The 20,629-nt window shown below is 42.8% G+C and overlaps 1 protein-coding gene across 2 annotated transcripts in view; it reads left to right on the top strand.

Annotated features, from left to right (window-relative positions):
• Positions 1 to 20,629, top strand: part of LOC127434719 (collagen alpha-1(XVIII) chain-like) — a 142,645-nt gene that overhangs the window by 50,683 nt on the left and 71,333 nt on the right. For both annotated transcript variants that reach the window (XM_051687641.1, XM_051687640.1), the window contains exon 3: positions 12,251 to 12,798. In XM_051687641.1, the coding sequence (XP_051543601.1) occupies positions 12,251 to 12,798 (548 nt within the window). The remainder of the gene's footprint in view (positions 1 to 12,250; positions 12,799 to 20,629) is intronic.

The following is a 20,629-nucleotide window of genomic DNA, read 5'->3' as shown; positions in this document are numbered from 1 at the left end:
GCCTCGCAAAAAAAATGCTGATGTGCTTTCTACAGTTTGGACTATTATATATTCTGTGTATTTTGTACTGCATTTCAGTTTTCATGTATCTATGTGTCCTTATATGATTATTCTCTCTCTTGCTTGCTCACTCGCTCACTGTGCGCGCTGTGCAAATAGAACACCTGCTTCATCAGACTTACGCTTATACATATTATTTTTAACTGAAAACATTGACTGTATCGAGACAACATATACTGCATATCAGGGAAATGTGAGGGGAGAAACAAGCCCTGCATCTCTATTCACATACTATCCATACTAAATATTATCTGACAAGCACAAAACACGTCAGCCAAAGAACAGTTTTTCCTAAAAAATAAAAATAAAAAATAAAAAAATAAAAAAAATGTATCTTCAAGGAAGTTTGCCTGGGCACAGCAGAAAGGCTAAAAAGTTGAGGTTATCAAACAAAACATTATTATGTGCACTTTGAGGTTTTAAAACAGTTTTTTTGTAATAAAGTATATTTAATTACTCTCTTTATTTGTTACTGTTATATATATGTGTGTGTATATACATGTAACGATGCTGGCACTGATGATGACAAAGATGATGATGAGAAGAACCCAAGTGCAGTTTATTATATAAGTGAAATCCAAAAACCCTAACCATAAACGTGATCTAACAAAAACATGAACTTGACATAAACTAGACTTGACTATGGCTTGACTTGATAACAAAACAACATTCACATCTACATTCAATATTTGACAAAGGACAACGGAAAACATAAGCAGAGCCAGGTGACCGACAGACCAAAGCCAACAGGCTGAAGGACTGCAGTGGAGCCGTGGGAACGCAGAGCTGCAGCAATGTCGAGGGACCGACAGGCCAAGGCCTCCAGGGTTCGGAGGGTCCAGAGGGCCGAAAGTTCCCCTTGCCTGCTCAGGAGAACTAAGGGTGGGTATAAGGGTGGGAACAATCTCCAGGTCCAACTGCTCAGGTGTGGCTGTGACGTGGCATGGAGCAGGCTGAGGCGTTGCTGTGACATGGCATGGAGCAGGCTGAGGCGTTGCTGTGACGTGGCATAGAGCAAAAGATGGCGCTAGCTCAGCGACCATGACGAGGAACTCTGGCTCAGCGGCGGCCATGTCGTGGAACTCTGGCTCGGCGGTGGCCATGTCGTGGAACTCTGGCTCGGCGGTGGCCATGTCGTGGAACTCTGGCTCGGCGGCGGCCATGTCGTGGAACTCTGGCTCGGCATCCGCCTCCCCCACAGTGAACGTGGAACCAGTGATCTGTAGGGTGAGGTCTTGGCTGAGGGAACTGCGACCACCAGGCATCAAAAAAGTAATGGACTCATTCAGACCAAAGCAAAAAATGTCTTTGAGGACAACCTCATTAAAGTTCACCTGGCTTGCCAGAGCGCAAAAGTCCTCTACGTACTCCTCCAGGGGACGATTCCCCTGACATAGCCATATGAGTAGAACTGCTGGGTTCATAGTGGGTCAAGTATTCTGTAATGATGCTGGCACTGGCAATGATGATGACAAAGACAATGAGGAGAAGAACCCAAATGCAGTTTATTATATAAGTGAAATCCAAAAACCCTAACCATAAACGTGATCTAACAAAAACATGAACTTGACATAAACTAGACTTGACTATGGCTTGACTTGACTATGGCTTGACTTGACTTGACTATGACTTGACTTGACTATGACTTGACTTGACTTGACTTGACTTGACTATGACTTGACTTGACTTGACTATGACTATGACTATGACTTGACAACAAAACAACATTCACATCTACATTCAATACTTGACAAAGGACAATGGAAAACATGAGGGTTTAAATACAAGACATGGAAGAACATAAACCACTGAACAAACAGAACTCATAACAAGCTAATTAAACAATAAACCAACTTGACACATGAACATGGAGGGAAAACAGGAATCACATGACAAGGGAAACAGGAACTAAACATTTCAGAATAAAAGACATGAATGAATATATATATATATATATATATATATATATATATTTCAGGACACTGTATTGTAAAGATAATTTTGTAAAAAAAAACAAATAACTTGACTGGTCTTTATTGTAAAGGGTTTAAACAATGTTTTCCATGCTTGTTCAGTTAACCATAATTAATGAACATGCACCTGTGGAACAGTTGTTAAGACACTAACAGCTGACAGATGGTAGGCAATTAAGGTCACAGTTATAAAAACTTAGGACACTAAAGAGACCTTTCTACTGACTCTGAAAAACACCAAAAGAAAGATGCCCAGGGTCCCCACTCATCTGCGTGAACGTGCCTTAGGCATGCTGCATGGAGGCATGAGGACTGCAGATGTGGCCAGGGCAATAAATTGCAATGTCCGTACTGTGAGACACCTAAGACAGCGCTACAGGGAGACAGGAAGGACAGCTGATCATCCTCGCAGTGGCAGACCACATGTAACAACACCTGCACAGGATCGGTACACCTGAATATCACACCTGCAGGACAGGTACAGGATGGCAACAACAACTGCCCGAGTTACACCAGGAACGCTCAATCCCTCTATCAGTGCTCAGACTGCCTGCAATAGGCTGAGAGAGGCTGGACTGAGGGCCTGTAGGCCTGTTGTAAGGCAGGTCCTTACCAGACATCACCAGCAACAACGTCGCCTATGGGCACAAACCCACTTTCGCTGGACCAGACAGGAATGGCAAAAAGTGCTCTTCACTGACGAGTTGTGGTTTTGTCTCACCAGGGGTGATGGTCAGATTTACGTTTATCGTCGAAGGAATGAGCGTTACACCAAGGCCTGTACTCTGGAGCGGGATCGATTTGGAGGTGGAGGGTCCGTCATGGTCTGGGGCGGTGTGTCACAGCATCATCGGACTGAGCTTGTTGTCATTTCAGGCAATCTCAATGCTGTGCGTTACAGGGAACACATCCTCCTCCCTGGTACCCTTCCTGCAGGCTCATCCTGACATGACCCTCCAGCATGACAATGCCACCAGCCATACTGCTCGTTCTGTGTGTGATTTCCAGCAAGACAGGATGTCAGTGTTCTGCCATGACCAGTGAAGAGCCCGGATCTCAGTCCCATTGAGCACGTCTGGGAGCTGTTGGATTGGAGGGTGAGGGCGAGGGCCATTCCCCCCAGAAATGTCCGGGAACTTGCAAGTGCCTTGGTGGAAGAGTAGGGTAACATCTCACAGCAAGAACTGGCAAATCTGGTGCAGTCCATGAGGAGGAGATGCACTGCAGTACTTAACGCAGCTGGTGACCACACCAGATACTGACTGTTACTTTTGATTTTGACCCCCCCCCCCCCCCTTAGTTCAGGGACACATTATTCCATTTCTGTTAGTCACATGTCAGTGAAACTTGTTCAGTTTATGTCTTAGTTGTTGAATCTTTATGTTCATACAAATTTTTACACATGTTAAGTTTGTTGAAAATAAAAGCAGTTGAAAGCTAGAAGATGTTTCTTTTTTTGCTGAGTTTATATACATATATATATATATATATATATATATATATATATATATATGCATATGTATATATGAACTGTTCAACTGGCTCTCGATCAAGAACACCACCTGGCTAGTGGTCCCCGGGTAATTTGAGTTTGAGACCCTGCTCTAAATCATCGCTTCCGTTCTGCAACGGTATGAGCGTGTGATGTAATGGCATTGGCATTTGAAACACGCAAGAATTGAGGCAAGTGCGTCACAGTTGGAAGAGCAGTGCTGTTTACAAGTGAGGAGGAACGCTGTACAGTAGCTTGTTTTTTTTTTTTTTAGATCTGTATTCATCTGTTTCTTTACTCACAATGGACCCATTTCACAGACATGTTATGATGCGTTTCCGCCTTATTTAACAACGTAAATGTAGCAAACTTTTTTATATTTCCAATTTTATTTAGTTTAAATGTATAACATTTTACTTTGTATTATATCACCCTGGAATATGTTTTAAAAATCGAGTTACCACAGCAGCAATGAGGCGTCTAACACAGCAGCTGAGGGAGTGACAAAACATTTAGCCTATTTCTCTCTTCTTACTGCAGTTATCCAGCACTCTTTATTTTATCTTGTTTTGCAAAGCTGTGAAAGCGTAATCATTTATATTTTCTTTTGCTGTTGGAGCAAACGGGTAAGTAAAAATTACATTTACTGTGGTCTCTCATTCACTGTCATTCAAGTTTGCCCTGCTATGATTCTACTTTCGCTCTGCAAACCCAGATATGTGAAAAGGATCCATGGTGTGTTTGTGTGCTTATCCTGGATGTCTTAACCGAGGGGAGGACGTGAGATTACGTCGGTCTCATGGCAACGGTAATACGTCACACGAAAGACCACGTGATCTCCACCCTCTCATGAAGCTTACCGGAAGCAATGATTTAGAGTTAAAAAAGTACTTAAATATTTATCTTTTTTCGCACCAAAAGAGATCGTATCACTTTTGCAGACATGAATTTAACCACTGGAGTCGTATCGATGACGTTTATGCTGACTGACTGTGATTTTTGGAGCTTCAAAAGAGAAATCGCCATTCACTTGCATTTTATGGACCTACTGAGCTGAGAAATGTTTCTATTTTTCTTCAAATGTGTTCTGGTGAAGAAAGTCATACACACCTGGGATATCATGAGGGTTAGTAAATAATGAGAGAATTTTCATTTTTGGGTGAACCAGCCCTTTACTTAAGTTTGCTTTTATGCATTTAAGCAACATTGTCAAAATGGTACAATATTATCCTACTAAAATGCATGTGACAATAAACAAGAATTAGGTCAGAAGTATTCCAAAAGTAATCCAAAAGCAATCAGATTAGATTACCTTAAAAATGTAATCAAAGATAATATTTTACTCACTACAATTTTAGTCATGTAATTTGTTAGTACCAGATAACAATTCAGAAGTAATCTACCCAGCACTGTCTGTGAGTGACATCTAAATTTGCATTTGTTTTAATTATACTATTATTTTTTTATTACATCAATATACCATAACTATTACATTCCTTATTTATGAACTGGTGTTAAAGCAGAGGCCGTGTGGAACATGTGTGATGGATTATTTAGCTTTGCTCTCCAAGTAATACTTGGTGAAAGTTCACTTGAAAATCAGGACTTCAAACTGGGGGGCTTCATTGAGCTCTTAGCTGGAAACGTTCACCTCAGCAAAATATAAAACCACAGAAATGCCAATGTGCATGCTTGTTCATGTCTTGGTAACAGAAATGAAAGCTGTGAGTGTTTGTTTTCAGCTAGACATACTAACTCTGTAGTTGTACAGTGCACTTATTTAAATTTCAAAGGACATAGGACATCTGCTGATTAACAGAGACTTTATGCAGGCAATTATTATCTTTGAATCTAATCCATTACTTCACTTTCACTTAGTCCCTAGTGAATGCAAACTCTAAAATCAAAGGCAGGCGGTAGGAAATCCGCTATTTGCGGTAGGACAAAAGTGGCTGTATTAAGGAAATGTTGATAAATGCAACAATTTCAGTATTTATTGTTCAGCTGGGTTACTAAAGGGAGTGGCTGCAGAGTATAATTGTTCAGCTAGCTCTATGATAAGGCTGATTTGGCCCTATCTCTCTGTGTCCTCAAGCTAAGGTCAGTATTGCTATATACTATAGGCATCATATACGGGTGGGATGTGTGGGCATGCCCCCACCACTTTTTAATTTGGCCAATTTAGTCCCTACCACTTTTTGAAATAACTTTGTCTGGTGCAGTGTCTAATGCAGAAGAAACATTGGTAGTTCTTGAGCAGAAGTTTCCATTTCTTCGTGTGTGTTATAACAAGTGCTGATCTGGCACTGAAATGTGTTATTTTTAATGTTATGATGAGTGCAAGTTGCAGCTGTTTTGAGTGACAGGTGACAGCGACAGTGTTCTCTCGAGCACACAGACATGCGCACTACTCATTTCGCTCTTTCTCAGCTCGCACACTTGTCCAATTAAATTGCAAAGCAAAATGCAAACAAATGTGTCCTGATTCATGATATACATCCACTGACATACAGATGTAATCTATCTTTATTAAAATAATAAGTTATACTAGGGAAGATTAGAACCAGGTACAAGAAGCAAAGACTTTAACACGAGACCAATCAGTCACTATGTGTGGAAAATTGTTGATCCATGGATTTATCCACAGACCCCAGGACCAACATTGCAAGTATTGGGATAAAATTATCAAATGAATCCATTTGAAGTTTATTTCCCTTTCTTTCTAACAACAGTACAGTAATTTCCGCACTACAGTAAATTACCAGATTTACTTATTAAATTGGACACTTCACAATTCATCAATACAGTATGGATTCATTTCACAACTATTTATTATAGCTACATTTGGTATTCATCAAGATAAATTCCGATGAGGACTGACAGTTCTTTAAGTTTTCCCATGGTTCCTCTCTTGCACTCCAATCCCTCCTGTGATGTTCTCAAGTATGAGATCACAATTGAAGCATGTAGGTCAACTCCTCTGAGCTCCCTCACACAAAGCTCATGGGAAGGGTCTGTAGATTCAAGGGCACTGCTTAGATGACTTAATGCTCCTCCTGACATTGGCTGATTGGCCATGTTGAGTACTTAATTTTTTAGTACTTACAAACTCTCATTCAGCTGGCTGTGCTCATTTCTCAGCAGTCAACATAATCAAAACACTGTGCCCAACAAAAATCAATACTACTACTACTACTACCTGTGAAAGCCATGACCTCAGTTGGGTGAAGTAGTGCTTGGTCAGCAATGAAGTTAAAGGTGAAATCTGTAATTGTCTCAATGTCAAACTACTGTCTCTATTTTAGCTCAATATGCAGAGACAACTATTGTATATACTGTAAGTAAGCAATTTGTAAGTTGATTTCATTGAAAAGTACAAACACATTGGCTCTGTGGGGTTCAAAACATGTTCTGTTTGTTTGAGCACAGAGAACAGCCTAACATTGCAACATTGTCTCAACCAATATTTTGAATTTGGGGCAGGACTATCTGTTTGTGCAAACAATGGCATGCATGGTTAGAAAATCAATTAGAAAACATTATTTTGAGTCATTATATTTGCAATCCCGTTAGGTGACGCTAGTGGAACAGAAATTACACAATTCAGTTTAAGAAGTCTGAAGATTTTACTAATTACTAATTCAGCTGAAGCTTATATCATGAAAAGTGTGGAAAGAAATTGTATGGCTTGCAAATATTTATTAGTAGGATTTCTGTCAAAGACCTTCAGGGACTGATTTAGACTGATCGCACTGTGAATTTGGCAACAGTAGGTCGAAAGTTTGACTGCTGAAATCGGTCTGTGTTTACCGAAATTTGAACCACTGCCCCCAGTGGCCGAAGCTGGAAGTTCGAACATATGGGCACATTTGGGCTCCAGATTCCATGGGAAAATGTCCACAGAGGGGTGCCAAAATTGTGTAGTATTTTTAGTTGCAAATGATGTAATACAGTCAACAGAAATGCATATTTTATTAACCTGACACCATAACCCCAACGCTTAACCTAACCGTCAAAATGTAAAAATGTTGTTTTAGACGGAAAATGTAACCACTGAATCGCGCTCACCACTTTTAATGTGAACGCAATTACTTCTGGTTTCCATGGGACCAGAACCCGTGTCTCAAAGGTTACTTGTGCAACATGCTATCAATAGCACTAAAGGGAAAGATGGTTAAGCTTGAATTGATGCAAAAACATTAGATGGGAGACTGGGGAATGGGGTCGATTGCAGGGCACATGAAAATTTGGGAAAGCAACATATTGATTTTCCGTGTGATTGTTTTGGAACTGTAGAATTTAGCTGTAAATGCAAATTCTTTGCCACTCTACAGTAGAGTCTGATTTGGTTTGAGATTCATAACCCAAGAGACCATTTATTTTTGCCTGTAATCGCATATTATCTCTATTTCATCCATAAGTTCACTTTAGAAGTAACAAATGGCACAGCGGTCACTTCCATGAACATCTGTGGCTTTGCTCTCATTTCCTCATCATTTGTCGTTGTCTTTCTGATCATCCACAACCACGTCTCGGAGGTGCATGGATCATATAGAAATATAGTTACTGTTGATGTAAAACAGATTATAGAATCAATGGTTGCAACCTTTACAAATGGTTGGGGATATGTTATTGCACATTGAGATTTCAACACCAAAAAGGGGTCTAATGTTTTTATAGCCATAATGTTTTGCATATGAAGGTCAAGTTAAATCAAGTTTGGGTTGTGATCCTGGGTTGTACTATACAAAATAGGAAAGATGCACTTCTTTCATAGATTTGGGTGCATGTAATCCACCTTACTCTGATTTGTTTAGATGGTCATTTGTTTATGCTTGGCTTTTGTGAACTAAAACTGCATAACTAGAGTTGATTTCTCTGTCCATGACACATTTTAATTAATGCTTTACCATGGAATTTCTTTAATTTATACATGACGTGTTCTTAATTGTTTTGTTCTGTCATGCACATAAATTATGTAAACTTGGACTTGAGAGTCATTATTTTCTTTGCCTTATTGGTTTTTAAAAGTCAACATGCTCAATCAACTATTTTTTGACCACAAACGGGTCTAAATTGACCAAAGTAATTATGTGTTTATTCCTTATTCATACTGCTCTTTTGAGGCAACATGATAAAAGCATCTCCTCCAAGACAGGGCTACAATCTTTGGTCACCATTCAGGGAAAGAATGAGCAAATAAGCAATAATGTGCTCCTTGACTCCCATCATGACATTACACTTGACCTCAGCCCATTGAGAGCCCAATAACTCAAACTTTAAGCTCTTTATTCAAAAGGCTTGTGCTGTCCAATTTTCAAGCTAATAGGCACCATCTGGCTTGGGAGTGCACCTCTCTGTTCCATTTTTCAAATGTGCAATAAATAAGCATTGTTCCAGAATGTCTTATGTTTGATAAGAATTTCCATTAGTTACAACAGAGATGGTGAAATGTCAATAGGTCAACATCTAGAGAGCTAACTTCATAAGCGCTCAAAGGGTAAGCTTGAGAATAAATTACAAACACTAAACAGTTTGTTGATGTCGTCATTGTTACCTTGATGCTTATACATTTAAAAACTTTAGCACTAATTGAATACAGAGAATTTGATATGTTTTTAAGGTGATTTTATTGGTATTTTTATAGGGGAAAACATGCTTTAGTTATTGTTGCTACAGCTGTTCACATAACCATTTATAGCATATGTCATCATGAAAAGTAAGAGTTGTTAATAGTATTTTTGGATTCTATCTTTAATACTACTAATAACAAAAGTAAAATCTTTTTTATATGTGCAATGGGCAACTTTGCTCCAGTAAGATTGGAGGCTGAAAAGAACTTCCAAACAAGAATATTAAACATGTTTTCTGACCTACAAAATCCTTTCTCATCTAAACTTGATGTTCCCTTGTGTTTCTCACTACAGCATAAAGTTGTGTACTGAGTTTGATGAGAATCTGTTTTTTATGATGAGTTTATTTAGGGGGTGTGGTCTTAAACTTGCAGCTGTTTAAATCACTAACCAAGCAAGACCAATGATATTCTCTGGTCAGCATCACAGGCTAAAATTCAGCATGTGTAGTTGACAAATTTTCAAGAGTTTGATCATTCATGAAGTATCCATTATACAATTCTTAAGTGACCATAGCTATTGAAGCCAAAACTGGACTTGGCATTAGTGAGGTTGAACATCATCTGCATTACTGCTTGACTTAATGCTTTCTTTAATCATGTTTATTCACCTCAGCTGTGGTGAAGCTTGTTGAATAAACACTTGCATTTTGTGTGATATTACTCATAAGTATTCATTCATTCAAATATGTGTCTCATGCCTTAACAGAAAACACACAGTGTTAACTATGAAACTGGCACAGAATTAATGACAGGGATTAGTATTCCTCAGGGATTCCCTCACCCAGGGGCGGACTGGCCATAGGGAGAACCGGGAATTTTTCCGGTGGGCCGGCTGCAAGACGGGGCAGAAGGGGCGCGATAAGCTGAAATGGGCCACGATATGCAGAAAAGGACAGCGACATCTGTTCTTTTTGAGGATTCTGTTTGTGGATTCTGACCAACCTGACACAGCAACATTTGCTCAACCAATAGTGTGAGTCTGGGGCAGGACAATCTGTTTATGCAACCAATGTCAGTGAGAGAGTTTAGAGAATCCATTTGAAAACAATAATTATGTTGGCTTGACAAAGCCAACATGAGTTTTGAAGAATCAGATGTGATATAGGAGCTTTATACAGCTTTGTACTGTGCGTGCAGTTGAAGAGATGGTAAGTCTATCCCTCACAGCCTTGTCTATACTGTTATTCTAGAGACATAGTGTGGTGGGGTGAGCAAGAGACAGACACAGTGGGTGTGGCGTCAGGCCTCAGAGAAGCATTTATTTGAATTAATCAGTCACAGTCCCTGAGTTGCAACTAATTTGTGCCAGGGGTTTGGGATGCGAGTCCAGCAATGCATCTAATTTGCTCCCCACTCCGTTCCTGGACATATGAAGACACCAGTGGGTAGAGACTGGTCTCCCGAGGAGAGGTGTGCTAAGTTCTTAAAGGCAGCAGTGATGAGGCTTCATTAACTTCAGATGTGCCTCATCACACACTGGCAAATGGGGAATAGTCACTGCACCCCTAGTTTCTCTCCTGCCCACTCCCACCAGGAGCCTAGGAAGGTTTTATTTAATTTTTTTCAAAATCCCTAAACAAAGACCAAAATTTCTGACTGTAACTCCTCCTAGAGCTTTCAAACTACATCCACCAAATTTGGCACAGACCTTCAGGCTGGACTGACTCGAGTTGCCACGACTTTTCTGACTGATCAGAATTATGGTTTTCACACAGCGAGCAGTCAGAAATTCCCCAAATCCCATAGACTTGCATTAACAAACTGTTCAAATGGGACAATCTCTCAGTTCAAATCTCTCTGAGTCTAGTTCAAGGCAGGTAGGTTCAGTCAGCCGGCATCTTTGGAATGCTTCCATGCAGCTATATTCTATGCATACAAACAACAAGAAAGTACAGCTCCTACCCACTTGGGGAATGACCGAAATCTCTAAAACAGTATGTCAAAGGAAATCATCAGTAAAAATATGACAGCAATGGTATCATAAATTGTGCTTCTTTGGCTCAGAACACGCTAAAAAATGCTGTTTGTCAGCTAATGCGCTTGCGCGTTCTCGAGTTGACTGACAGGTGATGTCTGTATCTAAAAGGCTCTTTTACCTGTAAGGTGGGACTTCCTTTTCTACATCCACCATATTTAGCATTCTGATTTTTCACATTCATTTTAAACCCTCAAACATACTTTTTTAAAACGTGTTTAAACTTTCAGTCTTTGTCAAGCCAACATCAAAGTTTGTCTTGACAAACTTTACCTACAGTAACTGGTTATTTTTGCAATTCCGTTGAAATCACAAACTTCAGCTTTGAGATAGACCAAAGTATTGCTCGCTAGGGGCCATTGGTATTGTGTCTGCCCTCAGTGCTGGATAAGAATTTAGGTGCATTTGATACTTCAAGCCCAAATTTACAGGCACTCTCTCAGCAGTACTGCACCTATTAGCCCACGCTAACCTCTTCCAGATGATTCTGGCTCATGCCTCTCCTACAGAGCAAGCAATTGTTTGTTCAGGTCTCCTCAACCCTAATCAAGAGCATGTGTGTGGTTCCAGGTCTTTAGCAAAAACCAAGTATAATGATTCATCCTTATGAAGATTGTTTTGGTTGCTGATGCTCATTGTCTGTTGATTTGGGCTCAGTTTGTTGTGTTCGACTTATATTTGGTTAAATGATGCTGAACCGTGATTAGTGTTGGGCATGATAGTTCTTGGTCATATGGTGCTGTTTTAGTTTCTCAGCTGCAAAGGAAACAAGGAGTTCTTTTGTTGAAACAGAAGCTGATTGAAGTGAAAGGGAACGAAGATTTAGAGACCTGCGAGGATGCCTGGGGGGAGTGTAAAACCGAAATAATGTGTATGGTAATAAAAATGCAGTGCTAAACTGCAGGAAAATGCATTGGGGGATTTTAAAGACCTTAATTTTGCAATTAATTATTAGTATGACTAAGGCATTTGAAAAACTAGCTGAAAGAAAGAATATGCATATGCACATCCAGCTGGTTTAATACTGGTCAAGCTGGTTTTATAATTTTGTGATGCCCTAAATTGACAACTTTATTTAGACTTTTTAATTTATGATATTCTTTCTTTCTGTCTAGAGATGGGCTCTAGTGGACGACTGGACCTAACAGAGCTCATCGGCGTACCCTTGCCTCCCTCCGTCTCCTTCATCACTGGCTTTGAGGGCTTCCCCGCATACAGCTTTGGTCCAGATGCTAACGTGGGCCGCCTCACGCGCTCCTTCATCCCTGACCCTTTCTTCCGCGACTTTGCCATTATTGTAACAGCCAAACCCACCACTCACCGTGGAGGAATCCTTTTCGCCATCACCGATGCCCTGCAGAAGATTGTTCACTTAGGAGTAGCATTAGCACCAGTGGAAGATGGATCACAACGGGTGGTTCTTTACTACACCGAACCCGGTGCCACACACACTGAGGAGGCTGCTTCGTTTAAGATGGGGGATCTTACAGGAAGATGGGCAAGGTTTACGCTGGCTGTACAGGGAGAAGAAGTGAAGCTGTATATGGACTGTGAGGTGCACCACAGAGTAGCGTTCCACAGGGGCCAGGACAGACTCACCTTCCAGCCCAGCTCGGGGATCTTCATAGGGAACGCTGGAGGCACCAGACTAGAACGCTTTGTGGTAAGTTTGAACTGGATGTTTTAGTCATGTATAAAATATTGCCAATTTTGTCTTCTAAAATGATAGAAGATATAGATAAAGGAATATAATATATATAGAGAAGCTGTGTTCAAAACACTAGTGAGCTACCTTGCTGTCGACTGCCTACATAGGTAGCAACCATCTAAGAAGGCTAGGCCAGTGTTTTTTAAACTGGTGTCCTATGGCACTTGGGGGTCCGCAGAATTATTATAATATTTTTTTAACAAAGTATTTTTAGTGCAACGTTATCTTGTAAAATTTGGTTAACTTTTAACGCAGTTTTACCAAATTTGACATTTTCACAGTTTCATTCTATCTAAAGACAAAAGTTGTGAGATTAGCCATGGATATTTTATTCAATGAAAGATACATGGTCAGTTAAAGGAATATTCCGTGTTCAATACAAGTTAAGCTCAATTGAAAGCAAAAAAAAAAAATAAAAAAAAAAATAAAAAAAATCTGGGTTACAGTGAGACACTTACAAGGGAAGTTAATGGGGCCAATCTTTATATTCCTTTCAAACAAAGTAGACATTTTCCAGATATGTTTAATTAAACTGAATATGTTTTAGATTTTGTACAATGCCAATATAACATTCAGTTATTTGATTTAGCAAACAACAAGTTTTATTTATAATATCACGCTTACTATTTTTTCTCATGGTAAAAAGGGATCTTTATTGAGGTTGCCACTTTTGAAGTTGTAAAGTAAGGGACACTTATAAAAAAAACAACAACATCTTTTATATGTTAAAAATATATTTATTTTATTTTATTCAATTATTTGTCTTTATCTTATTTATGTATACATTTTGGTTGGTTTATACATATTTTAATGTTTATATTTATTTATTTATTTATTTTTAATTTAATTTGTTTATTTTTTTCCTTCACCTGTACTTGTCTTTATGTCTCAGTGATTGTATTGACCTTACTGAACATTTATATAGAAAATAATCCACAGTTTTAGCACCATTTGTAGACTTTTCAGATGGTCCCTTACCACACCCACCACAGTATTAGCACATTTTAGCACAATGTGTGGACTTTTCAGACAGTCCTTTACCCACCATAGGCAAATGTTCCAACTAATATCAATTTTAAATTAGCGATCTGGAACGATTTCTCCATGAAGCCATCTGACCAGCTTAAATACGGGAAAAATCGCATCCCGTATTGATTCAAAAAGGGATGCATCATTTTATCTTTAAATACGGGATGATCCCGTATTTTATGGGACGGGTGACAACACTAATCTTTATACATGAAAATGTGTATCTGCCATACAATTTTAGGAAGGGCGTCCCTGCAAGGGGGTCATCATATTTGGGCCTTGGCATCAAAAATAAAATTAAAAAAACATGGCTTAAGCAACTAAAACCTTCTAACAGATCACCCTAGTGACAGATTTGAAACACATTGGGAGTTACTCATTTGTTTTCAGTAGACAGATGTTAGCATGTTGCTATGCTAACAACACAATAACACACTCCAGAACAAGAATATAAAAGCATTTTTATAAGTAACAACTTATTTTGTTGCCATACATTATGGGATTGCTGTATCTCTAAAGGATACATGCAAAACTGACAGAATTTAGCCAAAGGTGTATCTTAGAAGGCAGCAAAATTATGTTTGTAACAGCCTACACGTCAGGAGCAGGCCTATGTCTTTAAATGATGTCTAGTTAGGCAGGTCGCTAGGTTTTGGGACAGAGCTGAAGTATTTAGTATGTTTGTTGCTGCTCTAATTCAATAATGTCTGCACTTTTAAAACTGTTCATTAGTTTTTGTGAGTTTTGTAATATATAAATATCTGCTAAGAGTTTTGTGATCTGTGATCATAGAGAAGCCTTTGTGGATATCTATTTAGTATCACTAAGAACCCCACTGCGATAACATAAACAGGTCAAAGTGAGTGTTTAGATGCTGTGGTTTTAGTTGAACCTCTTCATAGTACATTCTGTAGCAGGTTAGCTTGTGTCTAGTGTGTTTATCTGTAGACTGCTCCTCAGCATCGATTTCCACACAGCAATACTATTCTCTGCACAATCCCAACCACATGAAACAACACATTAACCCTAATTTACTTTTTTATTGATTATGTGCATATGGTTGTATTTTCTTTCATAAAGGCAACAAATATTAAATGGATCATCTCTAAACCAATCAAAGTTTTTTGGATATAAATCATTAATATTTTTTTACATTCAACATATGTAGTTCAACATACGTCACGACACATATGTCCTATATAACCTGTCATCGCTAACAGCTTAGAAGCCAAGACACTGATTTGTGGGTCGTTCATGTTCTGAACAACATTAGACAACATCGGCCTCGCCACAACACTTACAGCATGGTGGAGACTGGAACATGATTGGAGACTAGAAGACTGAAACTTGCTTTCTTATTTATTTATTTTTTATATAATCTTCAGTGAGCGCAAACTTGGAGACGTTTCACCTGTGTTGTCTCTTAAGTCGATAAATAAGTTTTTTCCTCTTTGTCCCCCTATAAAATGCCTTTAAATGGATAGTTTACCCAAAAATTCTGTTCCCTATCTGTCACTCACTCGACGTTGTGTCAATGTAGTGACACTAGGGGTCACTCTTGGGAGCCCGAGACACCTCTGGTCTTTGATAAAAGGCCAATGAAAATTGGCAAGTGGTATTTGCATACCACTCCCCCGGCCATACGGGTATAAAAGGAGCTGGTATGCAACCACTCATTCAGATTTTCTCTTCGAAGCCGAACAGTCGATCTGACTGACTGTTCATTCACCTCTGCTGGATCTGACGGCGCATTTCAGCGGCTTCTCCCTCCTCTGCATTGGTGCACTGCAGAGAACGCCCCTGGGCGCTTCGGCAGAAATAAGAGAGTATATTTCTCTAAAAGAGTATATTTCTCTAAAAGAGCAGCACACACGGAATGTCTTTTTAAAGATGCCTTTCCGTTTGTGTGTTGTTCCTGGTTACAGTCGTTATCGCTCAACTTCTGACAGTCACGATCGCTGTCTTTCATGTCTGGGCGCGACCCACGTGGAGACAGCATTCGTGGATGGACCATGTACTCATTGCAAGAACATGACCATGACAATGACTATTGCAGTCGTGGCTTGCTTTCGTAAAAATGACAGACATGCTTTCCCGGGCAGCTGTGAGCATCGGACTAGAGTGGAACCCTCCGCTCTCCCCTGAACCCTCGCGGCTGGATGATTGGTTCCTGGACTCGCGGCGCCACTCACAGCCATGCCCCACTCCAGTTCCGTTCTTCCCGGAGGTGCACGAGGAGCTGACAAGGTCGTGGGAGGCAACTTTTACTGCCCGGTCCTGATCTTTCAGCTCCCCCGCCCTCACTACCCTCGATGGTGGGGTGGCCAGGGGCTATTCGGCGATTCCCCCGGTGGATAAGGCGCTCGCGGTGCACCTATGCCCACAAAGCGCCGCCACCTGGCGCGGGCACCAAAAGCTCCCGTCCAAGGCCTGTAGGTTTACGTCGTCCCTGATGGCCAAAGCCTACAGTGCCGCAGGACAAGCCATCTCCACCCTGCACGCCATGGCTCTCCTGCAAGTCCACCAAGCCAAGGCGCTAAAGGAACTGCACGAGGGTAGTTCCGCCCCAGATTTGATGCAGGAGCTGCACTCGCCGACTGACCTCGCTCTCTGGGTGACGAAGGTCATGGCGCGGTCTCTCTGGCAGGCGATGTCCACCTTGGTGGTCCAGGAGTGCCACCTTTGGCTCAACCTGGTCGAGTTGGGAGAGGCCGACAAGGCACGGTTCCTTGCTGCCCCCATTTCCCAGGTTGACCGATTCGGCGACACCATCAAGGACTTTGCCCAGCAGTTCTCAACGGTGAAGCAGCAGACGGAGGCTATCCGGCACATCCTGCCCCGGCACGGCTCAAGATCCTGCACCCTGCCTGCTCTTCACCAAGGGCGTCCCCCTGTGGTGACTGCACTGGCTCTGCCGCAGCCCGCCCCTTCGGCCCGGCCCTGGCGTGGAGCCCACTCCAGGAAGCAGACGCCACCCGTCTCACGGCTGGCCGCCAAGAACCCGCGAAAGGCTTCAAAGTGCCCCTGAGATGGGCGACCCAGGGACGATGAAACCCACTGCCTTGGAGCTGGTAAGCAGACCACTCAATCCCCCAGTGGAGGGCCGGGAGGAGAATCTTTTGTTGCCTTTTCATTTAATTTCGCTGCATGCCCAAGTGGCTGCGGTACCCAACAGTTCGGCAAAAGAGTGGTTTCCTCGTTCCCTGGGTCACATACCCGGTGTGCATGGCCGTCATCATGACCACCGCACACAATTCCATTTTGGCAGGATTGGCGCTCCAGTGGCAGGATCCCCGCCCCTGCGTGCCCAGCTGTGGCACAAATCTGCCCCCAATGTGACAGTCTCCACGGGTCACGAGGACAGGCCTCTTCCTCCCAGACTGTTCCAGGGGTGGTCACAAGGAGCCAGGTAAGTGCTTCGCTGTCCCTGAACTCAGCACGGCCACAACATGGCATGCACCTCAGGCTCCGCCCCACAGCGAGGCCCCACCCGCTGGTATGTCCGACGAGATTGTCCCCTTGGTCCCCCTCGCCCGGAGCTTTGACGCGTGGCTTGCACTTTCCAATCCGTCGCGATGGCTGATCCGGACCGTCTGACTTGGCTATGCGATTCAGTTCGCCAGGCGTCCGCCCAGGTTCAGCGGTATCCACTTCACCTCGGTGAAGGGCGAGAATGCTGCTACCTTGTGCGTGGAGATCGCTACCCTCCTACAGAAGGTTGCGATAGAGCCTGTCCCTCCGACCGAGATGAAGAAGGGGTTTTACATCCCCTACTTCAATGTACCGAAAAAAGGCGGTGGGTTGCGGTCGATCTTGGACCTGCGAGTACTGAACCGGGCTTTACACAGACTCCCGTTCAAGATGCTGATGTAAAAATGCATTCTGGCGAGCATCCGGCATCAAGATTGGTTCGCGGCGGTAGACCTGAAGGACGCGTACTTCCACATCTCGATTCTACCTCGACACAGACCCTTCCTGCGGTTTGCATTCGAGGGTCGGGCATATCAGTACAAGGTCCTCCCTTTCGGCCTGTCCTTGTCCCCTCACGTCTTCACGAAGGTTGTAGAGGCAGCCCTTGCCCCGCTAAGGGAAGTGGGCATTCACATCCTCAACTATCTCGAAGATTGGCTAATCCTAGCTCACTCTCGGGATGTGTTGTGTGCACACAGGGACCTGGTGCTCTCGCACCTCAGCCAACTAGGTCTTCGGGTCAACTGGGAAAAGAGCAGCTCCTCCCGGTTCAGAGCATCTCTTTTCTCGGCTTCGAGTTGGACACAGTCTCATTGATGGCGCGCCTCATGAACGAGCGCGCACAGTCGGTGCTGACCTGTTTGAAGGCGTTCAGACAGAAGACAGCGGTTCCACTGAAACTGTTTTAGAGGCTCCTGGGGCATATGGCATCCTCGGCGGTGGCCACTCTTTTCGGGTTGATGCATATTAGACCGCTTCAGCACTGGCTTCAGACTCGAGTCCCGAGATGGGCATGGTGCCTCGGGACACATCGTGTGGCCATCACGCTGATAGTGTCACCGCCTCTTCAGCCCTTGGACCGACCTCAGGTCTCTACGGGCAGGCATTCCCCTAGAGCAGGTCTCCAGGCACGTCGTGGTTACGACAGATGCATCCAAAACAGGCTGGGGCATTGTATGCAACGGGCACGCATCCGCTGGCTCATGGACGGCCCCGCGGCTGCATTGGCACATCAACTACCTTGAGTTGCTGGCAATTTTGCTCGCCCTGCGGAGGTTTCGGCCGTTGATCCAGGGCAAGCATGTGTTAGTTCGGACAGACAACATGGCAACGGTAGCATATGTCAACCGTCAAGGCGGTCTGCGCTCCCATTGTATGTCACAACTCACCCGCTGTCTTCTCCACAACACCCAACACCTTTGCAAAGTTCTACAATCTCCGGGTGGAACCGGTTTCATCCCGTGTAGTGGCACGCACAAGCAGGTAAGTCCAGGACAGCTGGCCAGGTGTATCGCTTGCGCATAGTGCCTTTCACCTCCCCTGAGCTGAAGACGTGCGCTGTTGACTCCCAGTAGTGTTCACAAACTGTGTTCCCTGGATGATCTGTGGCAGACGAGTTTGCGGAGAAACTCGCTGCCGGCTCAGTACACATGCTAACTGAGCCCTGTACTGGGGTAGGTGCTCCGCATGTGGTGGTTCTCCGTAGGTAACCACATGCGATGTATATCTTCTGCTAATTCGTTTCCCTGTTGGTAAACTGCATCTTCCTTGGGCAGAGGCCCCTCTGCCCCAGTCACCATGTTTGTAGGGTAGGACCTACCATGGGACTTCTCCACATTACATACTTCCGACAAAGCTCGGCAAGACCATGTGATGTATTTCCACTCAAAATACCCCCCCCCCCCCCCCCCCCTTTGGGCGGGGTGTGGTCTCCGTGGTGTCTTCCCCTTGGGAGTGACACCCCCCCCCCCAGTCGGTTAATTAAACCTGGTGGCCCCAGTCGGTTAATTCCTTTTTTTGGGTGGAGAGGAAAAAAAGAAGATAAGAGGCCACGACTGGGCTAGCCTGTCTTTTGGGCAGTCGACTTGTCCCCAAAGGGCCGTTCGACACTCATAACAGCATTGGGGGTGGTTACGTGTCGGCCTTGTTTGCCGGCTATGAGGCACACAGTGGTCTGCCCGTCACACACCGCCAGTTCACGTAACACAGTTCAGCCAGTTGCGCCGTTTCATATAGGGACCCCTAGTGTCACTACATCGACACAATGTCGAGTGTGTGACAGATAGGGAACGTCCTGGTTACTTGTGTAACCTCCGTTCCCTGATGGAGGGAATGAGATGTTGTGTCCCTCCTGCCACAATGCTGAACTACCCAGGATATTGTTTCGGCTCCTCAACACAAAACCTGAATGAGTGGTTGCATACAAGCTCCTTTTATACCCGTATGTCCGGGGGAGTGGTATGCAAATACCTCTCGCCAATTTTCATTGGCCTTTTATCAAAGACCAGAGGTGTTTCGGGCTCCCAAGAGTGACCCCTAGTGTCACTACATCGACACAACGTCTTGTTCCCTCCATCAGGGAACGGAGGTTATGCAAGTAACCAGGATGTTACTATTTACTCTACTATTACACACTCTCATGTCATTCACTATACTGTATGATTTTCTTTCTATAAAAAAATTTGATATTTTTCAAATTGTCTAAGCTGCTCTTTTACATAAAAAAAGAAGAAGAAGAAAAAAAGAAGTGGAGGGTGACTAGTCGCTGTCAAGCTCCAAAATGGGCAAAAAGTAACATAAAAATAATCCAAACACCTCATATGATATATTCAAAGTCTTCTATATCCATACGATAACTTTGTGCGAGTCATTATTAGATGAAATTCTCTATGCTATAAAATGTTATATACGCTTGTACATATTTATACCTGATGCATCACAATTGCGCCATGAGGCATGCAAGACCCACATCATTGGTCATCTTACAACTGACTGTGATGTATTTTATTGGCTTCTAAATATCGCATTAAAACTCTACTTGGACATACTGTAGGAGTCTGTCTGTTAGACAACCCTTTCCTGTCAAAGTGGGCCTTTCTTGGCCAGAAAATAAAAACCTACAATGTGCACCAGACTTCATGCCAATAGTCAAAAGTCCTGCTTGCAAATCTACCAAATACATAACAGTTATTTTATTTGGTTACAAAATGCTACTGATCACACTGGAGTGGTTGACCAGTCGTGCATCAGCATCGGAGATATCCCAATGGCTGCCCCTATATGGGCC

This window comes from Myxocyprinus asiaticus, chromosome 44, assembly GCF_019703515.2.
Source record: "Myxocyprinus asiaticus isolate MX2 ecotype Aquarium Trade chromosome 44, UBuf_Myxa_2, whole genome shotgun sequence".
Lineage (NCBI taxonomy): Eukaryota > Metazoa > Chordata > Actinopteri > Cypriniformes > Catostomidae > Myxocyprinus > Myxocyprinus asiaticus.
The sequence above is the reverse complement of the archived record's forward strand: the minus strand, read 5'-3'. Positions and strand labels throughout refer to the sequence as shown.